At 47.3% G+C, this 14,106-nt stretch overlaps 1 protein-coding gene across 6 annotated transcripts; it reads left to right on the top strand.

Annotated features, from left to right (window-relative positions):
- The first annotated feature begins 3,553 nt into the window (after positions 1-3,553).
- On the top strand, positions 3,554-11,223 carry NME6 (NME/NM23 nucleoside diphosphate kinase 6). 6 transcript variants are annotated; one of them, XM_077777293.1, is made up of 6 exons: positions 3,554-3,631; positions 7,356-7,452; positions 8,856-8,958; positions 9,566-9,605; positions 10,025-10,185; positions 10,449-11,223. In XM_077777293.1, exons 2-6 carry the CDS (start codon positions 7,363-7,365, stop codon positions 10,637-10,639), a joined length of 585 nt encoding a protein of 194 aa, XP_077633419.1. In that variant the 5' UTR covers positions 3,554-3,631; positions 7,356-7,362; the 3' UTR covers positions 10,640-11,223. The 6 variants fall into 6 exon arrangements, with proteins under 6 accessions (XP_077633419.1, XP_077633415.1, XP_077633418.1 ...); XM_077777289.1 differs by lacking the exon at positions 3,554-3,631 and adding an exon at positions 3,659-3,741; XM_077777292.1 differs by lacking the exon at positions 3,554-3,631 and adding an exon at positions 4,107-4,957.
- The last annotated feature ends 2,883 nt before the right edge of the window (positions 11,224-14,106 follow it).

Here is a 14,106-nt window from a genome sequence, read left to right as displayed (position 1 = left end):
CCCTTATTACAAATAAAATGTCATCTTCTTAAACTGAAGCAGAAAAAACACTCAAATGCAATTACCATAGCCACAAAGGCTAAGAAGAAAATGAGAAAAGCCAGCGCCTGAAACATTGTCTTAAGGAATCACATATGCTGAGAAGTCCAAAAAGGAACACAGAATTTAAGAAACCTGCTGTATCAGATTAGAAGCAGTACAAGAATGAAAACAAAGGAAAAGAGAGATCTTCTTAAAAGACAGTTCCTGTCTTGGGAAACAACTGAGAGATAAATCCCTAGGGCATGGCCCAGGAAGCTCATTCCTTCCCCACTTTGTGTAGCCTGGCAAGGGGCTGGCTCCATGGGTCTCCCTTTTCTCCAACAATAAAATGTTAGAAATTCAATGAGCCTTCTAGAAAGGAGTAGGGGAGTCTAAGGAAAAAAAAATGCCAAAAGAGAAGTGTCTGAAAGAAATGCTACTCCAGAAGTTGAAGACAGTATCTTGAGGAACAACAGAGGTCTCAACTCTCACTGGGTCCCTAAGGCAACGAACTTTAGAAAAAGAGCAACTTCAGGTTAAAAAAGAAATGCCAAAAGTGATTCTCAACTGAAGCTTGTGGGGGCAAAGAACCACCCTCCTGCCCCTCAACCCACAGGAGGCCAGTGTCCTGACCAACTCCACAGCAGAAGGCAGTGGCCACAGAGGACTGCTCACAGCAGGGCTAGGTAAGCTTGTCATAAGAGCCCACCCTCCATACAGCCTAGGGATGCCTGAAACACAGAACCCAATGGAGAAATGGTATTAAGAAATTTGAATATGCTGGATAAAAAAGAAAGGCATCTCAAAGACCTGGTTGGGGCCACCACTACTATAAATTAACACTGCAAGAAGGCGGCATCATCTTTTTCTTTTTTAAAATTTTTTACGCTTTAATTTTTGAGAGAGAGAAAGAGTGCCGGCAGGAGAGGGGTGGAGAGAGAGAGGGAGACAGAATCTGAAGCAGGCTTCAGGCTCTGAGCTGTCAGCGCAGAGCCCAACGTCAGGCTTGAACTCAAGGAGTGCGAGATCATGACCTAAGCCAAAGTCAGACACCAACCGACTGAGCCACCCAGGTGCCCCGAAGGCAGCATCATCTTAAATGCCAGTAGGTAGACAAGACACAGGTAGATGCGCCCAGGGTACAATGAACACAGGTCACAGTTAACCTCGTAATGGATGAGTCTCCCAACTAAATTTACTCACAAGTTGGAGACTCTGAATAACTGGTACAGAATTACTGGAGTCCCAGTGAAATTGAATCAAGACCTTTTTAGTCTATTCACCTTCCTTCACATATCACTGAGTATCACAGGGTCTTCTGACAGGCTTCTAGGGACAGAATCTGTTATGAGCTGGGGAGTGGTCCGCTTTCTAAATTTGGTGGATGTGGGGCAATACTGTGATAATTTTTTATGTCCTGTTACTGATTTAGATTCTTTTTATTTTTGCTGTTGCTTTAAGGCTTTTAAGAGACCTGGTACTGAGCTTCGGCAGCACAGAATTAAAAGGCAGAAGAAGCTGGTTCTCACACTAAGTTACGTTCTCTAATAGCTCCTTAGGTATTAAATAAGCTCATAATTGGTCTCCACTTGCCTACCATTCATCTATTTCTGTTGGTTCTGAGACCAAGTTCAGAAAAAGAGTGTTATTTATTGGATCTCGTCCTAAAATTACATCTGCCCTTACTTTCATTATGGAGGCTCATTACTGAGGACAGTCAAAGCAACTATAAAAAACAGAACTGATGCCTTCTCCTGTGCATGTGTGTGTGTGTGTAGGACAGAAAGGTGGGGGCGCCTGGGTGGCTCAGTCGGTTAAGCGTTCGACTTCAGCTTAGGTCATGATCTCACAGTCTGTGAGTTAGAGCCCTGCGTGGGACTCTGTGCTGACAGCTCAGAGTGTGGAGCCTGCTTCAGATTGTGTCTCCCTCTCTCTCTGCCCCTCCCCAACTCAGTCTTTCTCTCTCTCTCTCAAAAATGAATAGACATTTTTAAAAAATTAGAAAGACATAAAGGTGAACTAATGGCCATGGTCTAAAAATTGGCCAAGTCCCTAGAGTGATGTTAACAAAGGTAAAAGGTAGAAAACAGGCACCTGGCTGGCTCAGCCAATGGAGCATGCAGCTCTTGAATTCAGGGTTAAGTTTGAGCCCCATATTGGGTGTAGAGATTACTTAAAAATAAAACCTTTGGGGCACCTGGGTGGTTCAGTCCGTTAAGCATCTCTTGATTTTGGCTCAGGTCGTGATCTCATGGTCTGTGAGTTTGAGCCACTCAGTGTGGAGCCTGCTTGGGATTCTCTATCTCCGCTCCTCCCTGGCTTGCACTCATGTGCTCTTTCTCTCTCTCAAGAATAAACTTAAAACAAATTGGGACCTGGTGCACTTGGAAAATAAGACTAAAACCTGATGTCTTGTCAGAAGCATATGGCATGGTTAAGTTTATTCTCATCCTGTGAAGGTAGAAATGGGCATGTGCCTCACCAGCCAGACTGGTGATGAATGGACTTTCCCAAAGATGTCTTGTGGAAACAAGCTTCCAGAACCACAGATCTGCCTTCTAACATTCCAGGAGTGCAACCACTGTATATTTGACACAAGAGTTGGTTAAAAAAAATATATATATATTTAAATTGATGACAGTTATGGGGCACCTGGGTGGCTCAGTTGGTCAAGCCTCGGACTTCAGCTCAGGTCACGATCTCAGGTCAGGATCTCACAGTTCAGGGGTTCGAATCCCTACTGGGTTCTGTGCTGACAGCTCAGCGCCTAGACGCTGCTTTGGATTCTGTTTCTCTCTCTCTCTCTCTGACCCTCCTCCACTCACACTCTCTCTCAAAAATAAAACATTTTTAAAAATGTTTTTAAGTGATGACAGTTATGGTTTCTTTTCACTCTTCTCATTTTCAGTGACTCCCTCCAAGGAAAAATTTTACCACCTTTCTTCAACCTGCCACATTGTCCCCTCTCCATACAAGAGATCACACACCAAGAACACACCCAGTTCTCATCTCACCTTGCACTGCTTCGACAGACTCCTGGGAAACCCACCGCACCCCAAATACCACAGCGACATGTTCAAGGCCCTTACGACTAGTTTCCCTCATAACCTATGTACACCTGGTCCCTGCCACGCATTCTCCGTCACCACCCCCACACCAGCTGTGCTCTCTCGTGTCCACGGATCGCTCAAGACTTTCAATGGCTACCTCTGCCCTCGAGATCAGGAGGGCACTTCGCCCTCCACGTACTTCTGACATGTACTGGGCAGCAACCATGGGCCAGGCAGGCAAGACCCATCCCGGTGGCCCCGCTGACAAACACGCCCACTGCCAGGCAGCCCGTGCATGTCCCCGCACACTGCCACCCGCTAACTCTGGCCGGGCCCTCCCCCCCGCTTGAGGGCGCCCGCGCCGGCCCGGAGTGCGGGCAGTTCCCGCCCGAGCCCGCTCTGTCCTCTCGTACGGCAGGAGCAAGCGCTGGAGTGAGACTAGGGCCGCCGCCCTTAGTGCTGCAGACCGCGGGCCCTCGACCCGGCCACGCCCACGGCGCGGTCTCCCCGCGGGATCCACCCACCTGGCCTCCGCTTCCGGCTGGGTCCTCGGCTTCACGGTAAGGACCCCCGGCAGGGCTGCCCGGCCTATCGCCCGAAGGACCCCGCTTAGGCGGCACGGGCTAGCTGTCGCGGTGCCTGGTGGCCGGGCGCTGCGGTGGAAAACCAGGTGCATTTAGACTCCCGCCGGGCTGGGGCGCGAACACCCCAGAATCTGGGATGGGCTTAAGCCCCTGTACCAGGGACAGGAGTCGCGCGGCTGCAAGCCTAGAGAAGGGAGGGCCGGGGGCAGCAGCGAGGAGAGGGGCGGTGTCAAAAAATGGGGCTGAGTTCTGGGGGATTGGAGAGCTGGGGTGAGGGTGTCGGGGTGAGGGTAGGGGATAGGGAGCCGAGACAGAGCTCGGGGAGGGGGGGGGCTGCAGGACCCCACCTTGCTTAGGAGGATGATGGGCTTTGCAGCCGCCCTCCCGGAAGCGGAGGAATGGACGTCTTCAGTTTGGCGGTGAATGCCCAGGCAACTTCCCAAATTTATGATATTCTGATGGAGTGGCTTTTAAGTTGAACAAATTTCTTGACTTGTCAACATTTGTTGTAAACCAAGGGCCGTGACAGTCATTACTTAGTTGGCATTAGGACAGGAACCACATCCTTCTCTGGAGAGGCCCTAGCAGCTTGGTCTTAGTATAGCTGGGTGAGATTCATTCATTCATTCATTCACCAAATACTTTTGAGAGCTAGCTATGTGCTAGGCACTCTGCATAGGTACTGCGAATAAAACAGTGAGCAAAACAGACCCCTGCTTTAATGCAGCTGACCTAATGGGTGAAGACATAACTGAAGGAAACGTCCAAGAAGCCGAAATAGGGGAAGTGAGCTAAGATGTAGTGGGTGACGACCGCCAGGGTGGCTCAGGTCATGATCTCAGGGTTGGTGGGATTGAGCCCCGCAGTGGACTCTGCGCTGACAGTGAAGACCGTGCTTGGGATTCTCTCTCTCCTTCTCTCTGTGCCTCGCGCCCCCCCCCAAAAAAAACCCTTAAAAATATTTTTTTTAAGTATTTTAAAAAAAAGATCTAGTGGGTGAATAGGAAGTAACCAGAGGAAACACATTTTGTTTTTTTGTTTTTGTTTTTTTAATTTTTAATGTTTATTTATTTTTGAGAGAGACAGAGAGTGAGCAGGGGAGGGGCAGAGAGAGATGGAGACAGAATCCGAAGCAGGCTCCAGGCTCCGAGCTGTCAGCACAGAGCCTGATGTGAGGCTCGAACTCACAGACTGCGAGATCATGACCTGAGCCGAAGTTGGACACCCAACCGACTGAGCCACCCAGGCACCCCAGAGGAAACACATTTTGGACGGTGAAAATGTCTTAGGCAAAAGCTTAAGGTGGGGAATGATATCATTAGATAATGCATTTTTAGTTTACTGGCTGCTGTGTGGAGAACAGATTGTAGAGGCAGGCTGGAGTAGAAATTGAGAGGCCAACGAGGAGGCTGCTGCAGAACTCCGCGGAGGGTTGAGGATGTCTTGGACTGCTGGTGGCTCTTGAGGAGAGGATTGTATGGATTTGAGATATATTGCTTAGGTAAAACTGCCGGAACTTGGTGTAACGTGGATTTGGAGGAGGTGGGAGGGAAGGTGTCAGGGTTGTCTCTCCCTAGATATATGGTGAAGATTCCACTTGCTTTTGGGTTACTCACAACCTGAGATATTGGGGAGAGTGGCTTGGCTGATCTTGCACTAGTTAAGCTGGACTTTGTTTTGTGATTTGAGTAGGCAAGCACTGCCTTTAACGTGAGCAGCAGGCTACTTTCAGCCTGAAGGAAATGAGAATGTTGGCCAGACTGTCCTTGTGTGTGTTCATGGAAGCCTTCTCCATATTTGTTGGCAAATTTAGGAGCTCCACCAGATAATCTTTTGAGACCTAGTCTTTAGTCCTGAGATGATCAATTTCTCACATGTGAATAGAATTTCACAGTTGGGAGAAACCTCAAATTCTTTTAGTCTGATTTATAAAATACTTTTATATTCTTTAATCACGTCCACAGTTATTTTTAAAAATTTTAGGGGTGCCTGGGTGGCTCAGTTGGTTAAGCAGCCAACTTCAGCTCAGGTCATGATCTCTCAGTTCATGAGTTCAAGCCCCGCGTCCGTCTCTGTGCTGACAGCTCAGAGCCTGGAGCCTCTTTCGGATTCTGTGTCTCCTTCTCTCTCTGCCCTTCACTTGCTCAGTCTCTCAAAAAGAAATAAACATTAATAAAAATTTTTAATGTTTATTAATTTAAAAAATTTTAATGTTTTTTATTTCTGAGAGAGAGAGAGAGAGAGACAGCGTGAGCAGGGGAGGGTCAGAGAGGGAGGGAGACACTGAATCTGAAACAGGCTCCAGGCTCTGAGCTAGCTGTCAGCACAGAGTCCGATGGGGGGCTTGAACCCACCAATCATGAGTTCATGACCTGAGCTGAAGTCAGATGCTTAACTGACTAAGCTACCCAGGTGCCCCAATGTTTATTTACTTTTGAGAGACAGAGACAGAGCATAAGTGGAGGAGAGGCAGAGAAAGAGGGAAACTCAGAATCTGAAACAGGCTCCAGGCTCTGAGCTAGCTGTCAGCACAGAGTCCGATGGGGGGCTTGAACCCACCAATCATGAGTTCATGACCTGAGCTGAAGTCAGATGCTTAACTGACTAAGCCACCCAGGTGCCCCAATGTTTATTTACTTTTGAGAGACAGAGATGGAGCATAAGTGGAGGAGAGGCAGAGAAAGAGGGAAACTCAGAATCTGAAACAGGCCCCAGGCTCTGAGCTAGCTGTCAGCACAGAGCCCGACGTGGGGCTTGAACCCACCAACCATGAGATCATAACCTGAGCTGAAGTCAGATGCTTAACTGACTAAGCCACCCAGGTGCCCCAATGTTTATTTACTTTTGAGAGACAGAGACGGAGCATAAGTGGAGGAGAGGCAGAGAAAGAGGGAAACTCAGAATCTGAAGCAGGCCCCAGGCTCTGAGCTCTCTGCACAGAGCCCAACACAGGGCTTGAGTTCACGAACTGCAAGATCATGACCTGAGCCGAAGTCGAACACTTAACTGGCTGAGCTACCCAGGTGTCCCGTCCACAATTATTTATTGAGCTCTTACACCATGCTAGATACTAGGAATACAAAGATGGATAGAATAAGACTATATAGGTTCATTTAGTCAGTAAAACTGACCTTTGTCCCAGACGCTGTTTCCGCTGCTTCAGATACAAAATGGTTACTAGTCCTTGACCTTGGAATTACATGTCCACAACCCTTGCCCTTGAGGAGAGCTGAGTGTGTTAAAGGATTTGATTTAGGCAGGGGAGGTCCTTACCTATCTGTAAGATTAGATAAGAAATGGTAGGCATCCAGCAGACTTTTTTGGGGGTTTCTTGGCAACATCCCAATTCTTGTCCATCCAATCTTCCAATTCTAGAATCAATGGGAGAGCACAATGGGGTAGAAGGTCTTATGAATGAAAATAGTTATTGTACCTTTGTGGCCAGCCTGTTTAGCAATGTAAATTGTAAGTCTTCTAAAACACAAAGAAAAATTAGAAAGGGAAGGGAATATTGGTAGAGACAGGTAGTGTTTAAACTTGAATTTCTCCTGAATGGGTAACTTCTTTGTACGTAATTGCCACATGCTTTGGGAGTGTCCAGAGTGAGATCACTGTTAGCTTCCAAGGCTGCATGGCTCTGGAGTAGGAAGGGTGGGGACCAGAACACTGAGGGGTTCCTAATCCAGCTTTCTGATGGCAGGAGTGAAATGACCTCGATCTTACGAAGCCCTCAGGCTCTCCAGCTCACTTTGGCCCTGATCAAGCCTGATGCGGTTGCTCACCCCCTGATTCTGGAGGTAAGAAGGAATCTTAAGCCTCTACTGTATGTCCTGGGCATGACTTCTGTTTCTCGGGCCGCAGGGCCTCTTGTGAAGACTGACAGCACAGTCCTGTGCAAGATGCCGTGGAGGCAAAGCTAGGAGCCATGGACTCAGACCCTAAGAAGACTAAAAATCTACTGGAGAATTGGGGCAGATAAAAATATAAGGATCCAATACAATAAGAAGAACCAAACCTCGGGACAATGTATGTATATTAGTTTTCTATCTCTATGTAACAAATTACCACAAATTTAGCAGCTTAAAACATTTATTATCTCACAATTCTAGAATTTAGAGGTGCAGGAGGCACGGCTGGGTTTTTCCTCAGGGTCTCACAAGGCCACAGTCAAGGTAGCAGCTGGCCGTATCCTTATCTGGAGGGTCTGAGGAAGAATCCACTTCCAAAGTCATTCAGGTTGTTGGCAGCATTTGGTTCCTATGGTTCAAAGACTGAGGTCCTTGCTGGCCTGCAGGCAAAGAGTGCTCTCAGGCTTTAGAGACCGCTCACATTCCTCCTCCCACGGCTCCCTCCATCTTTAAGACAGGAACAGCGTGTTCAGTGCTTTTCGTGCTTTAAATCTGACTTCTCTGTTAGCCCCTAGCCAGATAAAACTCAGCTTTTAAAGAGCTCATGTGATTAATTGGGCTCATCTGGATAATCTTCCTTTTGATTCAACTGTTAGCAACCTTAACTACACCTGCAAAATCCCTTTTGCCGTGTCATGTAACACAATCATATTGCATCGTATTCAGAGCCCTGGAGAGTAGGGTGTGGAATCTTGGCGGGACTGGGGGAGGGTCATTGATTTAATCTGTCATGTGTGATGGTTTGGGGAGAGTGGGACAAACTCAAGGCAGGACCACTATCAAGGGATTTTTATGATGGTGAGAGGTGGGGTGTATGGGCTTCAGCTCCAGGGACTGTGGGAATGGAGGGGTCGAGATGGCACTTCCTGCCCCCTGCACCGGAGGCTCACGTTCTAGCCTTATGGCTGAAGGTCTTTACCTCACCCCACCTTCCTTCTCTTCTGACCCAACATGGGACAGACCATCAAGTCCTGGGCTCTGATGGGTCCTCATGGTTCTTTTGGTCAGCCTGGATTTCCTATTCACTCAAATGGTCATTTGGGCTGATTTTTTAAAATGTTTATTTATTTTTGAGAGAGAGAGCACACATGTGCATGTATGAGAGAAGAGCAGGGAGAATGGGGAACAGAGGATCTGAAGCTGGCTCTGTGCTGACAGCAGACAGCCTGATGGGGGCTTGAACCCATGAACCAAGAGACCATAACCTGAGCCAAAGTCAGATGCTTAACTGACTGAGCCACCTAGGCACCCCATCCATTTGACTGATTTGTATCTTCGACGTGTTTATCCAGGCTGTTCATCAGCAGATACTGAGCAACAAGTTCCTTATTGTACGAATGAGAGAACTTCTGTGGAGAAAGGAAGATTGCCAGAAGTTTTACCAAGAACACAAAGGTAGGCTCAGCAGTCCTCTGAATGGGAGGCTTCTCTGTCCCACGAGGTGTGCAAGGACACATGAAGGCAGGCTGTCTCTGACCTACCAACTGTACAATTATGGCCATTTTCTAAAGTCTTTCTTCATACACAAACTTTTCATGATTATCATTCTTTTAAAAATATTTTCTAGGAGGGTTCTACTTCGTAGCCCAATTGGAAATTTAGTTTTATGTCCTGTTGATATCAGTAGGTAATAGTGGATGTTTATTCTCTCAGACATTGTCCTCATGCTCATGATTTCACTGAATTTTTCCCACAGCCCTGTGAGGTAGGTATTGTTAGGTCTCCAGCAGACGGATTAGGAACCTGAGTTAGGGAGATTAATGACTGACCTGAAACTGCACAGGCTGGGACGGGCAGAGTGTGGGTTCAGACCCAGGTATGTCAGACTCCAAGGTCCTTGCCCTTTTTTCCAGAACAGTTTTTATTATTCNCCTATTAATTTTCTGGGTTGTTTCCTTGGCTGTGCAGAAGCTAGTTTTTATTATTCTAAGTAAGGAGGCCAAAGTACAGAAAGTCCTCTTGGGCACCAGTGTCTGGATGAAGTTATTCTCTCTCTTTGCAGGTCGTTTTTTCTATCAGCGGCTGGTGGAGTTCATGGTCAGGTACTTCTAATTTTGGTTTGGGCATCTTTATCCACCAAGTTTTATCTCTGTTGCTCTCTAAACTTGTTAATTTCATTTGACACTCTTTGAAGTTGTAATCAGGGTTAAATGTCTGAAGAAACATGGGCTTGGGACCATGACTAAGCCAACACTGACCTGGCGGCCACCTGCCATGGTGTTTATTAGTCCAGTGGCTATAGAAGAGTATTGTTGGATGCTACTTAACAGCTCTGCTGACCTTTGGGGCCTTTGTGTGTACACAGTAGTGGCCTTCCATCTCCTCCTGTTTGAAGCAGCATTGATACTTGGCTAGAAAGGCAGGGTACCTCTCAGGGTGGAGTGTGCCTTGTGCTCTGCGCACAGTGTGCCCTCCCAGACCGCAGAGCCAGATTCCTGACACCTGCTCCTTTTGTACACAGCGGCCCAATCCGGGCCTACATCCTCGCCCACAAGGATGCCATCCAGCTTTGGAGGACACTGATGGGACCCACTAGAGTGTTTCAAGCACGTCATGTGGCCCCAGATTCAATTCGTGGAAGTTTTGGCCTCACTGACACCCGCAACACAACCCATGGCTCTGGTGAGTCTGCCTGCCCTGCCCTCGGCCACAAGTGAAGGAGGTTTGGCGCTGGTGGTCAGGCCCTATGGTGGAGGTGAGAGCCAGGTATCCTCACCATGAACTTTCCTCCCAAACGCATTTCTGTCCCTCTGTGGCGGTCTCAGCCAGGACTGAGGATCAGGCAGGACTAGAGGCTCAGGTTTCTGAATATGACTATAACTGCCTCTTAGCTCCGTCCTGCACTCCCTATGAGAACCCCTTCTGTTTCTTACCTCCCCTTACAGACTCTGTGGTCTCAGCCAGTCGAGAGATTGCAGCCTTCTTCCCTGACTTCAGTGAACAGCGCTGGTATGAGGAAGAGGAGCCGCAGCTGCGCTGTGGCCCTGTGCGCTACAGCCCGGAGGGAGGCATCCACTGTGTGGCTGGAGCAGGAGACCTGGGACCGGCCTGCCACAGGCCTGGTGGGGGTCTGTGAAGACTGGGTAGGATTGCCGAGCCTTCTCTCGGACACCTCACAGGACCAGGGAGGCCTGGGGATCATGGCGCCATCCCTGCTGGGCACCACGCCAACCTGATGATCTGGCTCCTCACTGCCACCTCCTCTAGAATCTAGCTGTCTATCTACCTCTTTTCCAGAATGTTCATGGGTGGTTCAGAGGAATAATGGCTCCTCTCTTTTCCTGAGAACTATTCATCTTTTTCAAAGAAGAGTTTGCCTAATTGACCTGCCTGAAAAATGCAGTGATTCTATATAAGCAACATTTGGCCTATCTTCCTCAATAAAAGACAGTGTTCTACTGAATCCTCAAGGCTAGGAGCCCTACTTTAGGTGCTTTCTCTCTCTCCTTAAGTGGAGTAATTAAAGCCGTCCTGAAGCCAAGTTTCTGGTCTGTGCTAAATGGAGAGAACTGTGTAGAAATCTCCCAGGAGGTTCACACCCAGTGTACAAACTGTCCATTGCATAAAGGCACCCAGAGCTGAGTGTGGGCACTTGGCATAGGGCTGTATCCTGAGGGAAGGGGCACCTTTTATTTGAATAAAGGTGTGTCTGCCAGCAGAGGTATGTTTTTATGACTCACTTTTTTTCTGATTTGCACAAATCCAATAAAGTTAGCCATGTCTTTGTTTTAGCTGAGGGTGACAGTTATCTATTGCTTCATTACAAATCATCTCAAAATTTACTAGCTTAACATGATAATGATTTATTTTTATGTGTCTCTGGATTGGCTGGGTGATTCTGCTGGTCTGACTCAAATTCATTCATGTGGCTGCATTCGGCAGATGGGTCAAATATGGTCTTTTATCTTGAGCCTCTTCATAGCATGGTTGTTTCAGGGTTCCGAGAGGGCAGGCCCTCATTCACAGGCTTATCAAGCTTCTGCTCATATCGTGTTTGCTAATATCCCATTGGCCAAAGCAAGTCATGTGGCCAAGCCCAGAGGCCATGTGGGAAGAGACTGTATAAGGGCAGTGATACCAGGAGGTGTGAATCACAGGGGGCCATTACCATGACAATCTACCATACTGGGAGGAGTGAGGAACCTAAAATTGATATAGGATTTGTGAAAACAGGTATTTGCACAAGCCAACAAAGGAGATGAAGAAATAGCTAGAGAAGGAAGGAAAAAAACAAGGATGTGTGGATCAGGAAAGTCAAGAGAAGAGAGTGTTTCTGGAGAATGAAGCAATGTTGAATATTGTTGAGAAGTCCAGGATGAAGCCTTTAAAATACCCCTAAATGTGGCGGCATTGAGGTCACTGTGACCTTGGTGAGAGCAGAGCCTCTGTGGCAATAAGGGGGTTACCTCACATGTAAGATAACGGGCTAAAGCATTTATATTGTCGTACTACCTTTGGGCTGAGAGTGACATGCCTAGGAGTCTTAGAGACTCTTCTTACATCTGAATCTAGAAATGTACCTGCATATGCCCCCATTTTCTCTTCCTGTTACAATACAGGAAGGGCCCTGCTTCCCATTAAGCCAGTCCTTCCACGTGCTCTGAATCCCATCTTGCTCTTTGGTTTTCTAGTCTGTAGTACACATAACCTTTCTCTACTGAGTCTGGTTTGATGTCTCTCATTTTTCAAAATCTTTTTAACCCTACTTTCCCCTTCAGCTACCTCTGTTACTTCGTCCCTGGACAAAGAACCCACATTAGTTGTCTGCTCTGACAGGCTCATCCCCATTGTCTCAGCAGCCCACTCCAGGGTGACTTACATGCTAACCACACCAGAAGAGACTGGTCTTCATGCCTTTATCACTGTTGCCCAGCATGGTGCCAGACATAGGGATCATTGCTTTGTAAATAGTACTAGGCCATCCATACCCTGGTCTTTGACATCACTTAGGATTCCTCCATCTCTAAAGTCTTTAAACCTACTTTTTTTAAAGTTTATTTATTTATTTTGAAGGGGGAGGGAGTAGGGCAGAGAGAAAGGAGAGAGAAGCCCAAGCAGGCTCCACTCTGTCAGCACAGAGCCTGACATGAACTGCTAGCTCGTGACCTGAGCTGAAAACACAGCCACCCAGGCGCCCCTAAATCCTACTTTTATTTTTTTTAATTTTTATGTTTACTTACTTATTTTGAGAGAGAGATAGAGAGACAGCACAAGCATAGAGGAGGACAGAGAATCCCAACGGGCTCTGCCCTGTCAGCACAGAGCCTGACATGGGTCTCAATCTCGAGAACCATGAGATCATGACCTGAGCTTTAATCAAGAGCCAGTCACTTAACTGACTGAGCCACCCAGTTACCCCTAAATCCTACTTTTAAATCACAGTCTTTTGTGTCCCTTTCTCACATCTTCTAAACCTAGACCATTCACTAGTCCACTCTCCTAGGTTACTTTTTCTTATATTCTCTCTCCAAACTTCCAACCACCTCTTCCTTCCTTTTCACTGTCTGGCTGTTGACTGCATGCTCTTTCAGGAAGATAACAGAAACAGCCAAGAGAGAAACTCCTCAGACTCCCAAACCTCACTGAGCACCTACCTGCATCTGTGCTCACATACCCTGGTTCCTTCTGTTAGGATGAGCAACGGACAAACCTCCTCAGCTCCTATCTAAAGCCTCCCCCCATTTCATGCAGGAGATCTTATTGCCTCCTACCTACTTCCTACCTAGTCAAGACATTGCTCCAGTAATTATTTCATATGCTTCCTGCACCATCAGGACATAGATCTTACAAACATGCTATAGTTTTGCTCATTAATAAATGAAAGCAAGCAAGCAAGCAAGCAAGCAAGCTAGCTTTTTTTTTAAGAAAGAAAGAAAAAAAGCCTGTTGCGGACGAAATGACACAGAGGACAAGACACACACAAAAGACAGACACAACTCCGGTTGGAGGAACAATTCTACGCAAGCCCCTCTTGCGGTTTATTTTATACCCCGGTAACTGGATACAAACTGAAATCTACAAGATGCATTCCTTTCCCAATTAAGGGCAAGTAGCCAAACACATTTCAAGGACAGGGGGGAGCAAAGGGAGGAAGTGACCATAACATGTTTACTAAGAGGCCTGCCCACAACTCCAGCCTTCTCCTTACTTCTAAGAAGGGCATGTTCCCTTGTTTGCGAGCGGACCATTAAACTTGGATATTGTGTGCAAGCCTCCTGGCAGAGCACCCTGTTTGCAGGCATGCTTTGCCCAGGCAGGGAGCCCCATGTGCAGGCACATCCCCGCGTCCCTAACCACGCTTTCTTGTGGTCACTGTCGGGCTCCCACAAAGCCTTTCTTTTTTTCTTTCTTTTTTTTAAAAATTTACATCTAAGTTAGTTAGCATACAGTGCAATAATGATTTCAGGAGTAGAATCCAGCGATTCATCCCCTACATATAACACCCAGTGCTCATCCCAGCAAGTGTCCTCCTTAATGCCCCTTGCTCATTTAGCCCATCCTCCCCACCCACAACCCCTCCAGCAACCCTCAGTTCGTTCTCTT

This window comes from Crocuta crocuta, unplaced genomic scaffold, assembly GCF_008692635.1.
Source record: "Crocuta crocuta isolate KB4526 unplaced genomic scaffold, BGI_CrCroc_1.0 scaffold77, whole genome shotgun sequence".
Lineage (NCBI taxonomy): Eukaryota > Metazoa > Chordata > Mammalia > Carnivora > Hyaenidae > Crocuta > Crocuta crocuta.
The sequence above is the reverse complement of the archived record's forward strand: the minus strand, read 5'-3'. Positions and strand labels throughout refer to the sequence as shown.

Excerpts from the sequence above, each read along its gene's own strand:
- NME6 (XM_077777293.1), top strand. The coding sequence starts at position 7,363 with ATGACCTCGATCTTACGAAGCCCTCAGGCTCTCCAGCTCACTTTGGCC. Across the intron at positions 7,453-8,855 it reads CTCACCCCCTGATTCTGGAG|GCTGTTCATCAGCAGATACT; the intron begins GTAAGAAGGAAT and ends GTGTTTATCCAG. Across the intron at positions 8,959-9,565 it reads GTTTTACCAAGAACACAAAG|GTCGTTTTTTCTATCAGCGG; the intron begins GTAGGCTCAGCA and ends CTCTCTTTGCAG.